The 24,664-nt window shown below is 37.5% G+C and overlaps 1 protein-coding gene across 1 annotated transcript in view; it reads right to left on the reverse strand.

The window, feature by feature from the left end:
* The window catches only part of GRID2 (glutamate ionotropic receptor delta type subunit 2), a 738,061-nt gene that overhangs the window by 569,217 nt on the left and 144,180 nt on the right, over nucleotides 1–24,664 (reverse strand). The window contains exon 2 of the mRNA XM_075090836.1: nucleotides 16,150–16,305. Coding sequence (XP_074946937.1) covers nucleotides 16,150–16,305 — 156 coding nt within the window. The remainder of the gene's footprint in view (nucleotides 1–16,149; nucleotides 16,306–24,664) is intronic.

Raw genomic sequence — 24,664 nt, forward strand, 5'->3', positions numbered from 1 at the left:
ATCATCCTCTGAAACAACTCCTCTACCCTATCCCTGGATTTCTCAGCCTCCAACAACACACATTGTGCTAAATGGCACTCTCAGGAGCCTCCAAAACTTGAAAATGGCCAGTGGTATTATCTCAGTCTGGGGAATATTTCTCTATTCTACTTGGACATCCATATTGCATTATCATAGCCATGTTTTTTTCTGACAGATCATCATCACACAAATCGTCACAGCGGACAGCTTTTCAGAACAGGCCAAATACTGATGTTGTAATCAGATGGGAAGGCTGGGCTGCTGCAAAGAAACACAGGGAGAAAAAACAGCACTACGATTCACAAGAAGATGCATTTTCAGTATCTGTTTACACAATTTTCTGGAAACAATCTCATTCATCAAGGAGAAACCCTTTCAGATCACTAAAGCTAAATGTTTATAATCCAAGAATCCTAAAAGTTATCTGAGGAAATAATTGTTAATATGCTGGTACTAAATTTTAAAATAAAACTTGAAATAATGAAGATTTTCTACAATACTGAAGGAGGGCAACCCGATAACTATAGGCCTCTTACTGTGGTATCAATCATTGCAAGCAGAATAATGAAAAATTATAGAGATGATAAAGAATTAGATGACAGGTTATAATTGGTATCAATCAGTCTGATAACTATATAAGGCTGAGATACAGCGGAGGTACAGTCATGGGAAAATACATATTTTACAATATATTTTAGAAAATTCCAAAATTAGGCTTTCTGTAAGCTTCTATTTACCTGGCGAGGCAAAACTGCATGAAATGACAACTGTCCCTAAAGCAGCTCCTAGAAAGATCACAAGACAGTTTGTCTGTAATGAAATCTTATATAAGTTACTTATTCTGCAGGAAACTAAATGCTATCCAAAACCTCATGTTGTATAGGTAGAGAGCCAAATAAAACACTAAAACAAAAGGTAGGCAAAATTCCACCTCCAGGAACACTAAGTAGTTTTCCTCTGCTCCCTCCTCTTCTCTTCCATCTTCTCTAAGCCAGATAAATTGTTTACACACATAGCAACTGACAAGAAAACCAAAGCAAAGTGTCCTAAAGAGTAAGGGATTTTTTACTTGGTTGGTTGGTTGGTGGGCTCCTCCCCCTCCCCACCCCTACCCCCCATATTATGGTGAATCTTTGTCTCAGGTAGTCTGAAATTTGAACACTTTAGGTTCTACTTGCATGAAAATTTTTTTCCAAAATAGCTCTTCTTAAGTAAATATCTTCGTGGACATTCACAGCCAATAGTCTCTGCCAACTAAACAAGACCACAAAAAGATTCAAACAGAAATAGTTATTCCCCTTATAATTCATATCCTAGATTAACACAAATAACTTTCGCTGTGTACAAAGTAACCTTCATCCCACTTTGGCCTACCATAGATTTCTTGTTACTAGTCCATAGGACCACAGCCCTGCAGATCTCTAATGAGGAGCTCTGCCATAGGGAACCCAGCAAGAAGCATGCACTCCTTCCAGATTTAGCAAAGTCCAGAGCACAGTATACAAAAAGACAAAACTTGGTTCGCCTGTTTCAAGAGACAGCCTGGAAACAGCAAAGGTAAACCTCATAAAACAGACCATTTAAGTTTACACTTATATACTTATGCTCTATATAATTCTATAGCAGCAGTCAAGATACGAAATCTTATTAATAAAGTTATACGAATATGGAGATAAAGAAACAACTTAAGAAATAATCAGGCTGCAGACTGAGTGAGCTCTAGGAGAGTTGACAGACTAAGCTACCAAAAGCAGGTAAACATTTCGAAGTTCACTTTCATCCGAGTGTAACCTACAAACTGGGAATTATATTTTACTTTTAGAAAAGTCTGATATTTCCAAAACTACAAGCTATTCTATCTAGATATATATGCCAGCTGCCAGATGTAATAACTCTGCATGACAGATACTTCTGCCAAATAATTTTTACGCCAGGTAAAGCTTTAGGAAATGTCTATTTCAAATGCTCAAGTTGCTGCTATGATGATAGGTTTCACAGAAAAGTTTATTGATGCATTTTAAGATGACATCATGTATTTTCTTGTGGCTTTGGTAACTATTAGAATTTTATCACAAATTAATATCCTGTCTATATCCACACACATCTCTACCCAATACTATTATTTTGGAATTTTTTCTAATTGCAGTACTTTCTTTTCCATTAATGCATTCCTAGCTATAAATACCAAGAATTTATACAGACGACTGATTTGAAGAAATATCCTCAGACTCCTTCGGTTAGCTGAAAAATGCAAACCCATTCCTTTGTTGCAACCTCACTGTTCAGGCTTTCTGCAGAGTCCAACAGAGGTTACAGGCGTGGTTTTCTACTCAATTCCTATTTTGAAAGTGAGAGCTAGACAATTAGGCTTAAAGCCTTCATATCTGTTTCTGTGATCTATACACCAATTAAAAGATATTACCCAGCCCATGGGAGATAGCTTTTCAACTCTATTAACAGAATTTGAGAGTCGTCAGTAGAAAATGAGAGAAAAAAAGAGATACTGGGTTAGGTAGCCACACTAGACTTAAATTCAACTCATGACAAGTAGGTGCATTTCATAATTTTCTAAAGGTTTCTTTCATTTCCCATTACAAAAGAACCAGATACACAAGTGCATTTTACATCCTGGAATGATATAATTTACTCCTGGTTCATAAATATTTACAGTTAAAATAAATTTGGTTAATTTTGCATAAGTTCTTCTGTACGTCACAGCTGAGGCCCTTGGAGGCTGCAATCTTTTCTTCTTCAGGTACCACAAAGAAACAGAAAGAAACAGCACAAGTTTTTTTGTACGCACAAGTGTTTCTCCAGCTTTTCCATAGTCTTTATGGAATACAGCTCTCTACAGAAAAAGCGATAACCATTTTGTACTAAACTCGTCTGACTTAATTGAAAAGTCTGTTAACCCCTTCAGTAACCACATGCCGACACCCCAATCCTTCTAAAGCTCTCTAACTCGCGAAGTCTGAATAGTACTATGTGTGTAACGATTTACACTTATCATTTGAAATCAAAATGGCCAGCCTAATTCACCTCAAGGAACAGAGCAATTTGAAAAGCTGAAGAAAGTGATAATTTCTTAGATAAGAGAACGTTCATTGACTCTGTAATCCTGCAGCTGAGTAGCAAGTAGAGATCTCCTGTGATGTAGAGATCCCACAAAAAAAAAAACCGCATTCAAAATCTCTTGCTTCCAGCTGGGACATTTATTTCTCAAAAATGTACAAGTCCTTTTATATAAGTAACATCAGGCTTCCAATAAATCCTGCACTGCTTCCCAAGTGGCTCCATATCACCAGTAATGTTCAAAATCTCAGTAGGCTGCAGAGAAGACAGACTTCAAGCCATTTTTATTGTGCTACAGGCAATAAACAGCTACATTCTTGTTTACTTTGCTTTTACATCTAGAAAACATTAAAAAAAGCCACCACAAACTTTTTGCATTTGCCCTTTGGATAGCTTATCAAAATCTCTAGCCTTAACACCACTGCATTCTAACATGCATGATATTAGGCATGTTTGGAAAGGCACTAACAAATCTTTAAATATTACTCTCACATTTTTCACTTTGTACCATCCCTCCCTCTTTTCCTACACATCAGTGGCACAGTTCAGCTTGCCAATTTGTGAGAAAGAAATCTTTTCTGAAAAAACATGATGGCAGTCTCATTTGCTACATTGTCTCTGTTGCTTTTTGACAGAACTTGCTTAAATTTCCTACATTTCAGCTACTTTAACTAAGATTGAACACCCCTTTGCATTGTGAAGAATCTGAGTTGAACTCTGAAATAAATTCTACTGAATAGTAGCACCCACCAAGATCTCATGCAGTGAGAAATCTTTGCAAAACACACAAAATGTGTGTTGATTGCATTTTCTTTTTATTATTTTCAGCCTTAACTTCAAATAAAATCACTCCAATAGATACATCATTGGTCGTGGATTTGACACGTGGATTTTTTACATGTAATGTTTTCCACCTTGCTATTGTACAGCTGATCTCACTGAAGTTATCAGAAAGATTTGCTGAGCCTGGTGTTTCCAAACATGAGTAAGCATGTTTCAGAGGTAATTTAGAGTATGGAATTTTTATTCTTTCATAATGCCAGCTGAAACTGAGTACATTTGTTCCTTATTCTTGTATATTCATGTCATAAATATTGGCCAGATAAAAACAAGCACTGTCAGAAATAACCAATGACAGCCAGAAATAACCACCAGGAAGAAATTGGGCAAGGGAAGAGGAGTGGATATGTTATGGTCATCCCATAAAGAAAAGCAAAAGCAGTTCTCTAGAAATTGTTTGTGGAGGAGGATACTATAGATAGCAATACAAGAAGCATTCACATGAAGAAAAACTACTCAAGATTCTGCTTTTCATTATCAAATCAAATGTGAAATCACTTATCCACAGACAGTTCTTTTTCTTATGTTGTAAAATAAATTACTTCTTCAGATTCAGGTAAGAAAACAGCATCTGCTGATTCATAGCAGCTTCTAACTTTCCCATAAAGTTAGATTGCACATGAAATGAATGTCTGAAGAGCAGAAAATCACCCAAAGGGAGAGAAGAAATGTATGCAAACTGGCAAATCTATTACATGTATCAACCTAGTTTAGGGACTTGACACAAGTCAGAGTTTGAAATTCCCAAGATACAGTTTTGGCATGGTCGAATACATTTAACATTACATTTCTTTTTAAAAAAGTGATTTGAGCTTTAGAATTAGTTCTGCTCAAATTCCAAGGAGTCTTAGGATTACAGCATTTGCTAAAAACAAGTATCTTAACACATTGCCTTTCTTGCTAAGTTTACTGAAAGAGGGAGGAACAGAGACTAGCCATTCCCAGCCCCATTTGGTACATCCACAACTGCTTTTTATATGTGGAAACCAATTCTTAAAGTATTTTGATGCTATGTAACACATCGCAACCTATCAACCTATTTTTGATGGCATTTTGCCTGGAAGACTCAGAACCTACCTCAAGCAAGCCTTGCTGACCTAAAGGCTCAGCTGGCGGAAGGTTTAAGTAGCATTTCACATGAATTATGACAGCTTATCCTCCCTTCTGACCTGAAAAAAACCCTTCACAACAAATTTTAATAATATATTTTCAGGCATGAATTGATGAGGGTCAAGGGATCCTATGCAGAGAGAAAGAAACAAAACAGTGTTAGAGAAATTATTCATGGTATATTGCAATACAAACAACAAAATGTTGCTCTCCTCCAAGACTCTCCAAAAATGAAGTTGACAAATATTGAAAAAGTAGTATGATTTATGCTTAAAAATTGTGAATTGAGTGTGACTTATAGGGCCAAGCAATAACTGTACATGGGCCTTCCCTGGATGCTGACCTTCTTTTAGAAGGTTAGTCTTCCAAATAATGAACGTCAATGAAAAAAGTGTTCAAACTACAGAATTCCTGTGAACTCTCAATATAATGCTGTTATCTGGTATTGAAAGATATAATTTGCCTATTAGGAAAGAAGTTGTTTTTACTAGCAAAGACTACAAAGAAAAGTCTTGCTTCCTGGAATACAGAAAAATGTTTTCCTGGAGAGTTATGTTTTTTCTTCATTATAAAGATAAGGTAGAAGAGTACACCTTTTAATGCCATAGGTGAACTAACACAGCAAAAAAATTACTTAAAAACATTTTCTTAAGTTAGTGTTTTCAGATGTTTGTTTTATCCTCAGCTACTACTATTCTAAATCAAGGTCACTGTGTTTGTCTAACACAACCAAGTTAGGCGAGGTACTAGTTGCTCCTATGCTGCACAGGTATCTCTAGACTCTCCCCCCACTCATCAGAGGAAATAATTTCTACTCCATGATGCGTGGAACTCAAAGAGCCAAGCACACAGAAGAGTATGATTTTGGCTTAGCATTTTATCCATCAGTGCCAAATTAGGATGAAATGAAAAATATATTGAAAAAAGATAGAAAATATTGGAAAGGCAAGAAAACCAAGTGGAAGTTGCCTTCTTCCTTCATCTGTACCCATTTACTCCCTTTTTCTTTCTTCTATCAGAGAATTAGGATTAGCAAAGACTTCAGAAAGAAACTCAAATTTCATATGTTCCAAGTAGAACTACTGAGCCTTTTTACAAGTGTCTTGACAAGTCCGTCTTTTTGTAGCACCTCATACTTCAGACTGCATACATTAGAGAGCATGTTGGCTGTTATAACCTAGGTAGTATTTTTTTAAACTCCTTCTGGTAGTCTGAATGGATTTCATCTGCTCCAAACATTCCCCTTGTCCGTTCAGGAAATAAAATTTTGGCACCCCTTTTCGCTATTTTGCACCCCTTTCTGTTGAACCTGCATCTTGGAAATGCAAAAGTGTCTCCTCTTAGGGCAGCTGGCTTCTTCTGTATTTGACCAAATAATGACTGTTTGCTTCCAGCTTCTGGCTCCCAGCATTACAGCAAAGGTGGTCCAACAGCTGGCTGTACCTGGAAGTGGGAGGAAATCACGCTCCCTTCCTCTGCCCTTTGCAAGGGCCGGCTATCACAAGGCTTGCCACTGAGCCACAACTTGGTACTAAAGAGACATAACATTTTTGAAAAAGAAAGTAGCTTCTTGCTGTCTTCGTTTCCTGCACCAGGTCAGGAAGGGATGGGATGAACATAAATTGTTTACCTGTAACATGAAACTGCAATTTCTGAGTACAGCGCTCTGGCACTTTGTGATGACCAAGCCCAGTACATCTTAAACCCCTTGTCATAAAAACATAGTGTCAGAAGCAAAACCTCTGTAGGCTTTTACTTATTTAACTGTGTTTTGTGGCCTGGCACTCTGGAAGATTCATTGAAATTTCAAACTTTTTTCCAGATATCACAGGACATGGTTGTGACCTGCAGCCGCTTTCTTCTGCTTCCAGCAATAGCAGAGGAGCTACAGCCACCTCGTGCAGCCATTTGGGCAACCAGAGGTGCAGGATGTGAAAACACTGCTAAGACCTACAAGCTTCGGATTAAAATATGCCCCTAAAGTAAACAAAATAATGAATACCAGCTGCCAAAGAAAATTAAGTCACTGATTTGGGATTGCTTAAGTATATTCCTGCTCAGGAAAGCCTTTAAGCAGGTGCTTAATTTCCAGATGAAGTTAAGTCCCATGTGCTAGTGCTTTATACTTTTACATAAAGATCCCAAACTCAAACTCCCTCATGCGTGTCAACAGCACATGAGAGGCTCTGCAAGGCTCCCGTGCCTATTCCAGGCTCAGAGCAAATGTTTTCTGATTACCGTCAGCACTGCCTGTTGCGTGTCCCCCTGTGAGTGCTCCGCTTAATGTCTGCATCCTTCCGGGTGGCTTGGCTCACCTCAACACTCTTTCAGACTACACAATGAAGATTTGCAAAAGATTGGATTTAAAGGAGAGAAAAAAGTTTCAGAAGGGCCAGTAATCACAGAAGCTAAAGGCACACAGACAGTCGAACAGAACAAGCATTGAAATCCCACAGCAGCCATCCTTTCAAAAAGATAACATGAAAGGTTATGGTTTTCTGATATGATTAGTGCTCTAATAAAACACTGCCTAGTTTCAAAATCTGTCCTCACAACTGCTCTCTTTTGCTCAGATAATTTTTCATAAATTGATATTTAGTCAAAATTGCTTGGTAGTGTACAATATAAAGGGTCTAAGTAACAGGGAACTAGGCTAAAATATAATTAATTTCCCCATCTGAGAGAATGACCTTCATAATTCACTTCAGGCTTCACCTCCAGAGTGTCATGGCTCATTTCCTCATTATCAAAATTAGATTTTAAAACACTACTGTCCTCCATAAACTACCCTTTGTCTCTGATTATATACATAGAAAGGAGTATGTTTAAAATTATTTGCATCACAAATATCCAGTTGCCTCAAACACAGCGTACTTACTAAGAGTAGAGCCTGTGCCCAAAGAGCTAACAAATTACAACAACAAAAAACTTGTAAATGAAAAGATATTTGAGAAGGAAAGGAAGAAAAGCAAAGAAGGCTCAAATGGGAGAATTAAAATAATTAAGCAAAATTAATAAAAAATAATTAAAATTAATTACATTGCCTTTTAGAGAAACACAGTTATAGATGCATACAGCAAATACAGGTCCGTACACAGTCGGATACATGTTTGTATCTAAACCTTCAGGTTAAACCAAGACTTAGTGACTTACGCTTAATTCAGAGAATTTACTCAATAAAAGCAAAAGCAAAATCCCAAATTAACATTATTTTATGAGAGGACTCTCCGTGTAGTAGAAAACAATTGAATGCAGCAGTTTATTGCTTGGTAGTCGCCACAGCCTGCTGCAAGCTTGCAGGCTATGAGGCCTTTCTGGGAATATACATTTCTGGTTGGACAGTGATGATTGACTGCTGTAGTGATTTTGGTGGACGTTGCTTCACAAAAAGACGGGGAGGAAATCCAGATAGGGTGTCCATTACTTATTTAAGGAGATTACTCTGGGGGACTGATAGCCTAAGGTGCTAGCTAAATAATTGGCATCTAGGAAGATGAAGCATCTCTCATTTGCTTTGTGTCTATACTTCTGTTTGTTAAAATACCCCAAAAGCCTTCAGGCACAGTGGCTTTAAACATTTAAATGTACTACTGATATTATTTAATCACATCATAATTTGTATAGCTCTCTTAAAAGTAAACGACTAGCAGTGTGTCAGAGTACATTAACATGGCAGACTGAAGCACCGTGTTCAATGTATGAAAACATATATCGGACACTTGTGAACTGCAAGTGGAAATATGCATATTGAATAATCAAAAATGATCCAGTCTGGATTTAAAGTGTAAGTACCACAGAATATCAGCCTATTTAGCTACTCCTATAGTAATGTGATAAAATTCACTCTGCACTCCACTAAAAAAGGCATCACACTTGTCCAGTTATTTATTCATTTATTTGATTCACCTTTTTAAAAGGGGTAAAGAGGTTAACAACCTGCCTCACAGTCACATGTTTTTAAGCAAAAACCTAGGAAGGAAATTCTTTCAAGCCTATTAAAATTCCTGTCTCTCATTTGAAAGTGGAAGCTCTAATAGAAATGTCAAAATCTACCATGAAAATTAAACTTTGGCAAATGGCATCAGTGTTAGGAAAACCACTATTGCTCTTGCTGTTTTAAAGTCATGAGAAAGCAGAAGGAAAAAAAGACTGCAGAAAGGTAGGGGGATAGGTAATGCAAACTCAGGAACACTAGTCCTTGGTTTGATGTGTGATCCTACATAACTCCAGCCACATTGTTGCATCTGAACACTGTGATGCGGCCAAATATAAGAGTGGGATGGCACTGGGTTTCCTGATCACCTGAAAAAAGTGGTTGCCATAGAAACACTAATATTCTTTCCTTAAACCACAACAAAGACAGGCAGCAGCCATAAAGTGTATGTTCAGTGGGTTTTAGGTACTCTGTGACACGACATGGATAACAGTAATTAAAAGATGGCAGGCCCTTGCCCTAGCCTGCACTGTAGAAAACTTCTTTTCCCCCTTCAGCTCAGCAATTTGGAAAGCATACTTTAGAAAGGTCTCTTCAACCACACTAATATCTGTAGTTTAAATTTTTTAGATTTGCCATCTGTGAATACTAAGGACTGCTGAGGGCTGCACTTCTTTTCCTCAAACTATGTTTCTCACATTGCTTAAACTACCCTGGAGAAATTCATTCTTGATGGACTGATTTTTTTAAATTATTATTATTTTTATTTATTTGGATTTGGGGGATTTTTTTGAGCTGAAGATAAAGGATTTTTTTTTAAAGTACCTGAAAGTCTAATGCAGTTTACATCTGGCAGAGCTTGCTTTCAAACTGCAGACGAAGATAATGGAAGTTGTCTTGCAATTGGAGAAAATATTACTACAGAAAGAGTTAGGAACTAGAAAAGATTGGAGCCCAAAATTCAAAGACTGGAGAGCAGTAGAAGTCTTGAAATTACTGTAACTGCTGTAACAGTATGAGGCCTTACTCAAAATAAATCTAATCCCCTTTTATGGTTTGCTGTACACTTTAGAAGCATTACTTCCAGGCAAAGGAAGGTCACAATAGCTTTGAAATTGTGGCTGAAAATGTGTTAAATACGCATCCTGCTCCTCCTAAACTAAGCCTCTATTATGTGTCCGTTTTCTAGTTCAGTCAATGCTCGCTCTTCCCTTCTCCCTTGTCTTCTCCCAGTCAACCACTGTCTTCCCAACTGTCATGATGTTATCACCAGTGTTGTAAAATCTTGGTTCTTAAGCTGCCAACACTTGGACTCCCGTGGCACATTTATGCAAATTGGAGATCTGATTGATTTTGTGGGGTTAGCAGGACTAAAATGAGAACAAAGCCTGCGTAGGAGTACCAGGCGTCTCACTCAGCACTTTGAGAACAGGGCACAGTGCCATCACTGCTCGTACATTATGTGGATGCACAGAGGATAGGTAATTCAAAAGATTTTTTTGCCATATTTTCTGAAGTACTGATGATACAAGCAATCTGCAATTGCAAACATTTCCAACAGTTTCTGATTTTAAAATGGAGTTTTATATCACTATTGAAATGCTTCTCCTCCTCTTCCCCCTTTACTTTTTATAGTTAAATCCTAGCTGAAATTTTTTTTTTTCCTTCTCAGTATTAGTAATATCATTTCACATCAAAATCTATTTTATTGGGAAATAAGAAAGGAAACCTGGAATGAAATGGAAGGGCAGTGAAGAAGTGCAACCCTGTAAAGGTTTAATCTCAAACTGAACATGTACTGGTTAATAAACAGCACAAGGAAGACTGAGAAATTTGAAGAAATAAGTGGCACAAAGTGGAAGAAAGTTTAGCAGTCCATGAAATCTGTGGATTTAAACAGGTTTCTACAGCAATCAGAGAAACGGGAAAGGACAACCTTATTACATTCATCTAATCCCAAAAGCCAAAGCAGATGTATCCATCAGGCTCTAATTTCTGACCATAAAACTTTGCTTGAATGAAATTCTGCATGTGACCTTCATACATATTGCTGCCCTACAAACCTCTGTTGCTCTACAGCTGAATCCCATTTAGTTATGACTCACTGCCTTATTTACTTCACTGATCACAATAAGCTTTCAAAAGCCATTACGAAGGCTTGAGTTGGTGTCTGTAAGCATACTCCGGTGACTAACCTGAATGACAAAAAGGTTGGTTTAAAAAAAATAAAAGTAAACCCCACATATATATGATCGCAATAGGAAAACTTGTCAAACAAAGCAGATTTCAAACAGCATCAGTCAAATCTATTTGTCATGCATTATAGGCAGCCTATGGAAGAAAACATTGGATTACTATAGAGATATTATTTAAGATAGGTAAAACGTGATACTGTCACAAGAGGAGGTAGGAGAAAGGAGCAGGATAAAAAAATATCAGCACCAAAAAAAAGAAAGTGTTTGCCATGAGTTTTAACTATTGACAATGGATCTCCAAGGACCCTACACATCTTTGGATGTGGGTCCTGCTGAGCTCTGACAACCCTCCAGATGCTGCAGATGCCTGAGGCACTGCAAGCACCTGCAGAGTTTGCTCCATAACTCTTGGTTTGCAGGTGGAAATGGCAGCACGGGGGCTGTAGAAACTACTGTCCAAGGAGGCAGGTCAGCACGAGCCAATGTGTTACCTCTGGTGCAAGTTACCAAAGCTCCGCTCCCTCCACTTGCCTGGGATAGGAATTACAGCAGACAATAATACCTGCATCAGCAGAAAACACCTTCCCCCAGATGTAAGTAAATCTGTATTACAAGAATATGACTTTGTGGAAAATGTTTAGAAGACAAGGAGGGTTTAGAGAATCATTAGCGGTGGATTGAAACAGGTACTTAGTAGTCTGTCTACCAAGGTAACTCAGCAGGGAATCCCACAAAAATGCACAGGCTACTATGTATTTCACATTAGCATTCAGCAACCATTTGTTCATATTATTAATGAGAAAGTAAGGATTGGAGGAAGTTGCAGGCTTTGAACCATAAAATTTACACTTTAACTATTAGTGTATTGAATGAAGCGCAAGTAAGAAAAAGATAAGAGAACACAATGATTTTCTGACAAACAAGATAGAAGCTATGTATTTATTTTGACCAAATTTCCCATTGAAAGAAAACAAAACCCAGTCCATTAAAAAGAAATATAGAAACATGATTCTTCTCAAAAATAATTACAGTTTAAGTATATTGTAGAACTCAAAACCTTTTGAAGGCCTACCCTACCCCTATTTAAATTCTGCTGTAAACTGAAGTCTCACAAGAAAGGAAGTAAAGTTTACAGTAATATATATATTAATACTGCCAGTAGTATGGACTGGCATCATAATTCCTTGTTTTGTAGTGCTAAAATACCGACTTGCTACCATGGAAAAACTGACTATCCCTACTTCCCTTATTGTCTGTACAAAGAAAACTTAAATTCCTGCTTTCCCTTTGTAGCACCCGATGTGGGCACAACATAAAAAAGCCAGCCACAATATTCTCCCTCTCTCAGTCACACAAACACACAAATATTTTATGACAATACATGAAAAGACTATTATAAATTTGTGAAGTATTTTGTATTGAAGAAAGAAAGGAAGATAGGAAGGAACATACTGTGTTGGACATTTCCACAGGTGTGTGTCACTATGATGCATCTCAGTGACTGGGCTGCAGCTGCTGTGTGGGCCTGGGGCGCACCATCTACGTGCCTCACCCACCCTTCTCAGCCAGTCTTCTCCACAGACACTCCCCTGCGCCTGCCAGGCTGCAGCTACGCGCACCTGGCCATGAACCTCACTGGTCCTCACCCTTACGTACCAACCAGGTTTGCCTTGGACTTGCCTCCCCCTTCCCAGGGAAACCTCAACCTCATCCCAGCCTGACAGGTGCCCGTGCCACCCCACGATGTTGACATGCAAACATGAGTCACACAGTAAACAGCATGCATCACACTTGCATAAGGGACTCACCCTAACAGAGCATATACCAAAGGGGAGAAAAATTTCCCTAACTTAAAGAAACTCAATTTCACCTTCTATTTCCGTGCACTAGAACATGCCTATAAATTCTCCCTGAGGGCACTTCCAGAGATATTAGGGGGGATGTCATTCACAGTTCTTCTAGGATAAAACCACTCAGCTTTGCAGTGCAGTCTCATTGCTCCAATCAGAACTGTTAATGAGATGCCCTAAGGTACAAGTGGAAGACATTTCAGGGCACAATAGTAATTTATAAAAACAGATTCAGAAGGAAGTACAGTAAGTACCGCACAGCAGCCAATCCACTCAAATTAATTACCTTTACATCCCAGAATCAATATCATCTGAGTGTTCCTGTTTACCTCTTTTGGGGGTTACTTGTTAATTTTGCTAATAAAAGAAAATAAAAGGTAGAAATAATACATGCTATCTATTAGTGGATCATTATGAAAGATAATTTTGTAAATATGTCTTCTGTACCTAATGCCTTGTTTTACCAGATCTCTGTTCATGACTTCTTGTTTTTTGAAATTCAAAATCCTAGGCAAGTTTTTTAACAACTTTCTCTAGTCACTAAAAGGGGCATATTTTAGACAAATTTAAAGTTGTTATTATTATGGCTCTAATGCTTTAAATTAACATTTTTCTCAACATTAAAATGTCTTTTATTTTAAAGGCTATTCTGTAGTTTAGACAAGATGAAAAAAGTCAAAACCATAGAAAACCCCAGGTATTGTGAACTAAAAAAAGCAAAGTTCTAGCAGCTTATATGAAAAATAATATAAATAAATAAATAGTTGGATATAATAAATAAATAAATAAATAATACTATTTTTGGACATTAAGCTCTAGCTGATAGGAGAGACCATGGTACCTCGGACTCATATTAGTGTTGTTATGCTTCGAAGGGAAGGGTCACACTGGCGTAGAAACGGCAAGTTGGGGCACACTGAATGCCATACATGTTTAAAAACATGAGATTTAGCCTCATTCTAGTATTTCTTTTTCAAATGGAATACAGAAATAGCTTGAGTGTTTAAATAATCCTTTTCTGGTGTTTAGTATACTGCATTTTGACTAAATGTTTTTCCAAGAGATAAACTGTGAAATATGTGGCAACAGTTACAAAAGTCCCCTTCCCTGCTACTGACACTTGTAAGAAATCCAATTAAGAACTGGGGACAAGTGACAAAGTTGTGGAGGAAAGGAGAAAGGGAGGAAACTGGTGCAAAGTAATTGAAACATTCCGACATAGTTTATGCCTGTATTCAGTTAAAACAAATTAAAAGAAAACACATCAACTGTGGTAAAATAACTCAACAAGAAAAATTTCACAGATATACACATGCAAAAGGTACAACCCTTCTTCTTCACTCAAATTATGCCAAACAAAGCACAGAGCACTTAAAAGATAGCGAATTTGAGGTTTTGCTAGCCATATAGCTATATTTCACCAGGCATTTACAAGAAGCAGTTTTTACTGGCAAATACTTTCTTGAATTCATCAGTATTACAACAGGCCTTTTCCCCCAACACATGGTGATAAAATTTGTGTCAAATCTACTCCATTCACGTTTCAAATATTGACTATACCAGGATATTTTGAAAAATGACAAATGTAATTTTGCAACAAAATAAGTAATTGAATATTGAAATATCAGGTCATTAACTCTTTTGGAATGTTGTACTTTACTAGACACTCCTACTTTCTTTAAGATAAAAATAAACAAGTTGCTTAAAAACATCGGTGTGTGAAATAATTTGCAACTGCTCTAACAAAGTTAAAGGAAATTAATTGCTAAGTTCTAGTGTTAATTAATGTTAATCACAGGGCATTGGCTAACATTGTCCATCCTGGACTAATTGGAAAAAAGCTTAAATACTAACAGTGTGGAAAGTATCTAAAAGAAGTTGACCTCGCTTTCCCATTTTTCCCTTCTGGATTCTAAAAGTATCCCGTAGCTTCAGGCTTTATGCTGGCCTTTTCAGATTGAAATAGATTGAATTGATTCTGATTGGAATACTTTCAAATTCACTTCTTTTTCTGCCTCAGCCTTATCAAGCCCAGACTGCAATGCTTCTCATGACACAGGTCTATCCACTTGTAAAATTTAACAAAACAAAAAATATCACTTCTCAAAAACTAAGAATGTCACTGATAAAAAATTGTCATATAAGCATTGAAGACCTTTTCAATAACATTGCCTTGTCAATAGTCCATTGAAGTCAAACAGATATTGACCTTTGTCTTCATAAATATTGGAGCAACTGTTTGCAAGTTTGCTGCTTAAAACTTAATCTCTACCTCCAGTGTCAATACAGAGCCAATAAGGATATAGAAAGTAATCAAAATTTTATGTTCTTATTAAGAAAAGTTTAATAACATACGTACAATAAACATCATCTGTGTCTCAGACAGATGTTAGTGTGCCAGACAGCAAAGAAATAATGAATGTTTAGGAAGCAAATTGGAATCCATATTTCTAAAGACTTCATATAGGTGTCTTTCCAGACAACTGCTCAGTCACACCAGTGATTTACTAATCCAGCTCAGAAGGATTTAAAATATTGAGTCCTGTTATCATCTTACCACTATCACAAGGACCCAAAGCAACATCCTCATCTCTTGTCCGGTAATTGGGGAATGACAAAGGACAGACTGAGTACAAAATCATATTGGACACAGGTGGCTTTCTGAGTCATCAGGTTATCTCTAATCCCTCCTATGAAAGAGATAACTTTTTCAGGTGTATGTCTTGTAAAGGTTATACACACAACCACCTATGTTTTCCAGCTAAGTGTTGTTACTTGCATGAAATTAAACCAAAAAGTTGTATTAAGAAGTCATAAAGTAAGGTCTATCCATTTGACAGTAACTTCAAAACAGCCCGCAAAAGAGGGAAGATGTAGACAAACTGTGTCTCACTTTTTTTAAGAGCCTTCACTTACAAAGTGGATAAAAGCTAAGTTTATAGCTTGAAGTCACTAGACCAACACAAACCATAGCAGCTAAATTCAAAATTAAATGAAATATTTGATATTTGATGTAAAAAGAAGATAACAAAAATTACACAGTTCTCATAAACCTAGGAACCTGTCAGGGTAGTATTTTGCATGTCTCTGCAGAAACAACAGCAGGAAATCTGTTTAGATATCCTACCTTCTTGAACCGCCTGAAATGGATTGTTGCCATCCACAAAAGTCACCGAACATGTGATTTTCTCTGTTTGTAAGATTTCATCATTCTGGTTGAGATCAGCAACTGCCATTCGAAAAACTTCCTCATCTTTTTTTGCAGATTCATCAAAAATTGCCCCTGAGGGGGGGAAAAAAAAGAGAACAAAAATCACATTGCATCTTTCACCTGCAGCATCGCAAAGCATTAATCATAAGCACTTAAGACACTTTATGCTATAACATTATCCCTTCACTCACTCCTGAAGAACAGTTCTCTCAACACGCAGCCCAGAAGGTACTTCACAATATAAAGAATTTTTACATTTTGACATAATTTAAGTCACATATTGAAGGGGAGCATTGATTCCAGCTAGAAATATTGGGGAAATCTAGTTAAGTACAAAACAAATTATCTGTATAGGAACATGGCCAAGAAATGAGAACTAATTACCTTTCCAAAGCTGTCATTTAACACATTGAATGACTGCAATGGGCCAGCCAGGAAATACATTTAACATCACATCTAGTGACAATTAAAAAAATATAAAGTTCAAATGAGGTGAAAATAAGCCTAAAGTGGTATCAGCACTGGGAAAATGAATTAGAATTGACAAGCATGATCAATAGACAGGTCAGCAGCTGATATAAACTATTTCAGGTCTAACTCCTGCTGGATTTGTGAAACAACAACTCCAGCTAACTCTTTGGCTCTTGAAGTTAGTAAATTAAGTTTAAGTGGTTAATTAAAATAAACTCTGCCTTTATAAATCTGACAGAAAGTGACTGTTCTGCCTTTTCCCCCAAAACATTCAAGCACAGCATCGTAAACAGGAAACCGTTAAACTCAGGAGGAGCTGGCAAAGTGAGGGTGACCAATCCTCGCATGGCCAAATCTTCTGGTACTTTGAAAAAAAAAGAAATCCAAGGGTAATCCAGAGCTTTTAGCTTTTTTTTAAATTTTATTTTCTTTAAACTATAGTGTCACTTTAAGCATTACTAATATCCTATTACTTTACATTTTCTTCTCGTATGAACTATTTATGCAAAGACCACTCAGATTAAACTGGTATAGTCCTATGGAGAAATCTATATTGTTTAAAACTCTCAAATCAGGGCTGTTAGGTTTTCAAGCACCTTTAAAGCTTCCATTTTCAGGAAGTACTTTAAAGAGACAGAAGGAATGCTTCAAAAACAGACTTTTGAAAACTATATTTAATCATTATGAAATTTCTTCAGTTTTCAGGTTTATTTATTCTTGAGTGTCTGTTGTCAACACAAAACTCAACTAAGGCAGTGTATGCAGCGAGGCAGCCAAAGAGAAAAGTAAATGCTGATCACTGATGATTTCAGGTAAATACCTGCAATCAGTGCTGAAAAGAACTGAAAAAGATTCATTTACAGGAAATGGCTACTTTAAGAGAAATAAACTTCATACACAATATTTATCGTGTTTTTCCCACTGACCTCCAACACTCATCTCCCTGCCAGCACCACTCATCCTACATGAGCGTCATCTCTTCCTACAGTCTGACCACTTTGACTCCAGCATTTTCCCTCCTGAAACTGCTGCCATCTGGAACAGCTGTTCTTTAGCTCTCCACCTCATTCACCTGTCATCTCTGTGCAAATCTCAGCTGAAAACATTCTTCTTCTTCCTTGTCCCCATTTCCATTTCCCTTGTTTTATTTAGCTCTATAAGGTAAAGCTGCACTCAGCTCAGAATATGCTTGGTATGCAAGATGCTGCAAACAGTGTCTTCTCCACAAAGATGAGTATTTGTGTATCCAGGTAGCATTTAAGGGTACAAAAGACTTTGTCCAATGACATACCTTAAGACATGTTTGTTTCTAACCTCATGGAACAGCTCAAACTAAAACCACACATGCTTCATTTGAAGGATACACCTATACTGGTGATGACAACATAGCCCAGCAAACATTGTTAATAAACATTAGAAGAAACAATTTTACATGGCTACTAAGTAACAAGGTTAAAATTAAGAAATTTTAAAAAGTTGGAAAATAATGATAGTAATTGGTCAAACTCTATCCCTGTAGAGGTAATTATGTAACAAATGCCACACTGGAAGGAAGTGAACATGCACAGGTTTCATGCACACACAGAGGGCAGCTATTGATTGTGTTGCAGAACAGCATGGCAAAACAAGACCTTCCAGCCAACACTGCAGAGTACAGCCTCTTATTCTACAGCTGGGAAATGTCATCTTAAGCCTGGCTTTGCCCCTAAAATAATAGAGATCATCAATCAACTAGAGGATAGAAAAAACTCTAAATGATCTAGTGTTTCTTTTGCATGTGCCATCACAAAAATCTCCTTCAGCCCCATAGCCCTTATGCTGGGCAGCATTTGCCAGTCCAGAATCAAGTTTCTCAAGAGATGAACCTTCTTGAGAAGCTTTCTTGTTTCTTTCACACAGAGATATCCCTAATAAACTCCTATGCTTTTTCTCCTATTTCTCAGCATTACACAAATCCTACCTCTGACAGCATCTGGACGTATAAGGAACCAGATTAGATGAAACTCCATGCAGCTCTCACAAACAATGCTCTTTCTTAATTGCTCCAGTTTTGCTCTGACCACCACTTATTTCGTTGACAACTCCATGTATCAGACACAGATTTCAAAATTTCTCCTCTAACCAATACTACATCTGACATTTTAAACAGGCTACCTCAGAAACAAGACATTACTCATAATCTAGTCTCCATAGGTAAAACACATAAATATATAGGTGAATTACAAAAAAAGTTGTAACCATAGTTCCCCCCCGAGCCTCCTAGCAGGAATTAGATCGTCCTCCTTCAGAAACTAAGGCCTTATTCATTAGAGTGTCTAACTTAGCTACACAAAAAGCCTTTTAAGATATAACAAAGATGACACTGTTCCTTTCAGGAGATGGCAGTGCACAGCAGTACATGCATTACCCCTCAAACAGTGATAAGAGAAATTTTATTTCATAATTGGTTCTCAAAGTTTAAGTTTTCAAATTAAATTGGAAAACTAAAAGAAAAAAAAAAAAACCAAAAACAAACCAAACCCCAAAAACAAACCACACCAAACCACAAAACCCCTGAATAATTTTGAAATTATTCCTACTCTCATATATATATTTTAGGTCCCTATGTTTTATTTCAATTATATTCCATGTGTCTATATATCTCTTTACACTACACAGGTGAGGGGTTTATCATTATTTTTATTAGTTTTCTAAGAGAAAAGCCTTTTCAATGAAAAGGTAAAAGGCATTTTTTTTGGATTGTGCTAACATTGCTGGAGAATTTTCCTTTTCCTGTGGTTTCAGGAATCATCCTCTGACAGGAGTGGATCTTCTGATGTGAAACAGGTCTACTGAAATTTTTACAGCTAGCTCAAAATGCAGCCTTAACTACTTCTGTATTAGGTATGTTTTTCTTTCCTTGCTGAGGCCTGAAGTTTTGATGTTTATTCTTTCAAACATAGTCCTTTAACCAAACCAAACAAACAAGCAAACAACCCAAATGAACAAATAAAGGGTATCACATTTTAAAATTACTTCTATTGTGAGAGTTACGTACTCTCTCATTTCCCCGTGTACAGCTGCAAAATAAGAGAAATGGAATGACCACAAACTTGTTTGGAGTATGTGTCCAAAATGTACCCTTTTGGCTGTAGGAAAAATTGTTACAGAAAGTAATGAACAACTGAGGAGAAAAAACAAATATCCCTACAGATACTGTAAGACATACGTTCTGTAGAAAATAATGCATCAAAACTATTTACAGAAGGAAGTAGTCTTCAAAATTATACAAAAGTAGATGCTGTTCATTTCCACCCCCACTGCTCACCTCAGCTGAAACAGGCCTCACACTAAACATGTCATTTCTAACTATACTCAAGGAGTATTCCCATGATTGCAGCAGAAGCCAACATGCTGACACAGCAGCCACTTTGCACCAGTTTCCCCCCCTGTTTTATTAGCATGTCATTACTTTCAGCTCTATTTCAGAATCTGGATGAGGACAGCACAAATGTAATTCTCTACTGGCTTTTTAAAAACCCTCAGCACATCAATAATGTCCTGTAGCTTAGCAAAGAATTCTTTGTGTTTATCTCATTTGCACTCGACGATGTAACCAGAAATCTGTCAATTTAAATGAATATAGACCAAATCATACAAAGCTCAATAAGTTCACCAAGTACCGATGGCATTCGAAATGCTCTTCAAAGATCACTTGTCCTACCGACCCATACATATAAAAATATAATCCAAATTAGATATTATCAGCTCTTTCTAGAGTAATTTGTGCAGTCTACTGGAAATAGCCCAGAAAAAGTAAAAATGGGAGAGAAATGCATCGTGACTGCAAGGATGAAGTATGAAGAGATTTAAACCATCTTTCTATTGACTAAGAAAGGATAAAGTCCACTACCTGAAGTGTTTTCAAGTATTATAATTTTATCATCTATGAAAGTGTGACATTTCTGGACCTCAGTGCCCATAAATACCTCATTTAAAAGAGGAAGGGGAGTACATAGATCAAATGCCATTACGAACTGTGGTCACAGTTCAAAATCAGCACATTTGATTTTCACTTTATAACGATGCACACGCATACCTCACCAATAGAAGCAACATACACTTTGCCCAATAATTTATTCATTCACAAGTCCAGGAATGTTTGGAGTGAAAAGGAAGAAAAAGGGGAAATGTAAGGCACAGTAACTTTTTGGACAACTATCTGATGTTGTCAGCCGCTGTTGATTCTGTGAAAATTCTTGGTCCTACTAATACTGCCAGCCTATTCCAGTGTCTGAATCCCATTCCACTGCATTTTCTCAAATGCTGCTACTACATTGTTATTCTGAATAAGAAACTTCACACAGCTGCTGGAGGAAGGATGGCCATGCTGTTAGCACTCAGAACTGGAAGCCAGGGGTTTTGAGTCCTCACGGCAAACCTCACCTGAAATGTCCTGCAGGGCCATGAGCGCATCGTCACAGGTCTAGCTCCTCCATAAGAAATTCGTTTAGGACACATTAATTTCTTGGGGCTTAAATCAATGAGACTGAGATTTGAGATCCTGAGATACGCTGTAGAATAAAACCCCATGTTATTTTTAGGCCACATGAGTATCTGGTTAGGAAAATTTTTATAGAATCCATTCATTTTTAACTATAATGGCAAAGGCCTGGCTATACCTCACACTGTCGTGTCTGATTGAATGAATATATATATTTAGCTTTAGAAGGCCAATTATATTATAATGGAATTATTGTCAACAAGAACAAAAGGGACTTGACACATTTAAGAGTCTGGCTGCACTCACATAGGAATTTAGACGATCACATACAGACTTTCCCTTGCACATGCAGCTCCCATTATCATGGTATTCAGCACAGACTAATACAGCTGGACCCTAAATTTCACTTGTGACACATTTAGAGATGCTGCTAAGCTTCTTTACTGACTGATTATGCCATGGAGTACATGCAATCACATCTTGATTTTGTCAATGAAGGGAAAACATCAGCATACTTTGCCTTTCTCTTTTAAGTTGAGTAAGTTACAGAAACTCTTTAGGAAGGGCACAGTAAGCTTGATTTTGTCATTGCAGCACAAAGGTAGTGGAAATCCTCCATCTCCTCTGTATCAGGAGGGAGCTTCCAGCAGATGTGTCTTCAGCTACCTCACACGTCATGCTGCGGATGCCAGGCGTGACACTGGGCTTGGCTGTCGAGCCCCCCAGCCCCCAGGGACTATGGCTGCCTCACACGGGGCCAACATGGAACTCTAGCTCAGGGCAGAGCCACTCCCTTGACTCTTAAGTCATCAACCTCATGCATTTGCTCCCCAGAGGCTCCCTGCTCTGCACCATGGGGATCTCGGCACCAGAGCACATCTAGGCCGATCTGAATTTTTTGAAAATGTCCCTTGTTCGTTCATTTTCGAAACTTTCACAGCTCTCACAATGATGGTGAAAGAGACAGTATGGTAGGCCTGGGAGCACCTGTGCCAGCTCCATCTGCAGAGAAAGTAATGTCCCCCTGCCCGCCAAACTGTAAAGGCAGGATTTCTCTTTCTACTTTATATATCTCATATTTTTACAAGCACAGCTCAAGAAATTGAACAATACATCAGCATGTATCTTTCACTAGTTTTCATCAGACATGTAAAAGAAAATTAAAATAACCAGCTTAACAAAACGTATTTGCCAACACTAAATCTACACATACGTATGGAAGGCCCACATGTGATTTTAAGTGGCACATGCGAGACCAGACAACCTGCAGTGAAGTTTCTGGATTACCACTGATGCAAGAATGCTCAAGCAAAGAAGCATCAGGCCTACGGTCATTTTTTTTCCCAATTGACTTCTGTAAAGATCTACTTCTGAAAGAGAAGGGTTGATATTTTGCCGGGCCACACTATAAGCAATGCCAGTTTCCCTGAGATTGCTGACAGTGGTTGACAATACACATGCCTACATACAGGTTGCTGCTATCTCCAAAAGACATTCTTTAATCAACCACAATTGCATCCATTTTTAATCTCATGAAAAAAAATTCAAAATTAGTAAATACACAGTCCACACCTAATCAGAATACATGAAGAAAATCACCCCAAAACCAAAAGCCTACATAATTTTCAAGGGAAGCCACCCTCCCTGAAAATCTTGCCATCTTGTTCTGCAACCTGGCGGACACATACAAATGAACTATATGTTACTGGTATTTGAGGAACTAGAGAAGCCACCCTTTTAGTTGGGCATAACAATTAAATCAAAGACTAAAGAGCTGGATTGGCAAATGAAAGTTTTCTACCTTGTTTCCCCATTCACACACAAGTTCAGCAAATGCTTTTTATGCAAGAGCCTTACTTTAGGCATATGAATAATCTCTCTCAAGTCACATCTTAAAATGAGACTCTTTGCTAAGCTTAACATGGCTCTGCCAACTTTGTATGACACCACTTCTCTAACCACTGCAAAAGGTACCTCTGCTCACTCTGGGAGCTACACCATAAAAAACACAGTCCATTTCTGTTCCTTTTTTAAGCGATTAACCCCCCGTTCTCAGTGCACCTATACAGCTGGAACATCATGTAAATGATGCAGCGATTCTTTCTTTTTGGTGCTTTTTGTTTTCTAACTTTAAATATTTGAAACAATGAGGTGAATGAGGAATTTTACAGGTTTTTCAATCTGGCAAACTGCTAGGCGTAACATCCATTTCAAATACAGTGAAAGTAAGAAAAGTGTGGTTATCATTCAAACACACAGTCTCTCCTTTCTCCTGCCGAAGCACGGTTGTCTTTTAATGTCCCAATCTCACAGTAAAACAAGCAATAAGGCTTGTTTCTGAAGTTTGTTATATGTTTTAAATGTTTTGACTACAACAGGGTATTCCACTGTATTACACCTTTTCTTTTTTTTTATTTTCTTTTTTTTCTCTCTCTCTCTAAAGTATACTACCCAGTTTTGAAAGTATTAAGGTGGTTTGACAGGTTGACAAAGAAAATAAAGACTCCACTTGTTATGAGCTTTTCTGAACATTTGCATACCGCGAAAGCCAATGTTTCAGGTATTGTATGTCAAACCTATTAATTGTAAAGCAATATAGCATTTCTAGGAAAGCTGAAACACAAGCCTGAAGGTATGGAATCAATTGCCTTTGCATTGCCTCTAAAATACGTAATTTTAATATGTTGAGGTAGTCTGGGGTCAATTCATTTGGCCACAACAGGTGCTGGAGATCTGTGGAGCTCTTAGGAAATGTTGAGAACTACTGCTCTCACAGTTTGCAGTAGTAGTACGCACATTGGATTTTTCTTTTTCTGCTTAATTGTCTTGCAGCACTGTGGATACACATCAGTGTCATCGGGAATTATGTTCACATTTGGAAAGAACAGACTCTGAGATCTTACCCTCCTTATTTACATTATGTCAGGCACATATGCACAAGCACGAACACTTTCCAATCACCATTGATTTATTTTAAGCTTATCCTGACAGACATTAGTAATTGTTCTCAAGTTCTAAACCCCCATTTTACACTTATTTTTAACACAATAAATGGTACAATATATCAAAATCATCTGCTGAGTCTCGTTAATCTCATTAAAAAAACAGTTGTCATTTGCCAGTCCCTTCTTGGGAAGGGTTGTTGTTGGCTAGAGAGTACAAGGAAGAGGAGGACAGAGGGAAAGTAAGGCAAAACATTGGGGTCCTACTGAAAAATGCATCTATTCAGGTGTGAGTTTTTTCTATGCAACATATAAACAAAAGCATCTTAAAAAAGGTATTCTAGAAGATTTCCTTGTAAATAATAAAAACCATTCTCAGCTGTGCTACATTCTCATTAAGTTAAGTGATCCTTCAGTAGAAAGTGAGTGTAAAAATTACTATATCAAAGGAATAACAATTGACAAATATCTTGCATTTTTTATAGCCAACTAATTGATTGCACAAGTTGCAGAGCCACAAAGAATTTGTTTCTGC

The sequence above is a fragment of the Phalacrocorax aristotelis genome, chromosome 4 (assembly GCF_949628215.1).
Source record: "Phalacrocorax aristotelis chromosome 4, bGulAri2.1, whole genome shotgun sequence".
NCBI classification, from domain to species: domain Eukaryota; kingdom Metazoa; phylum Chordata; class Aves; order Suliformes; family Phalacrocoracidae; genus Phalacrocorax; species Phalacrocorax aristotelis.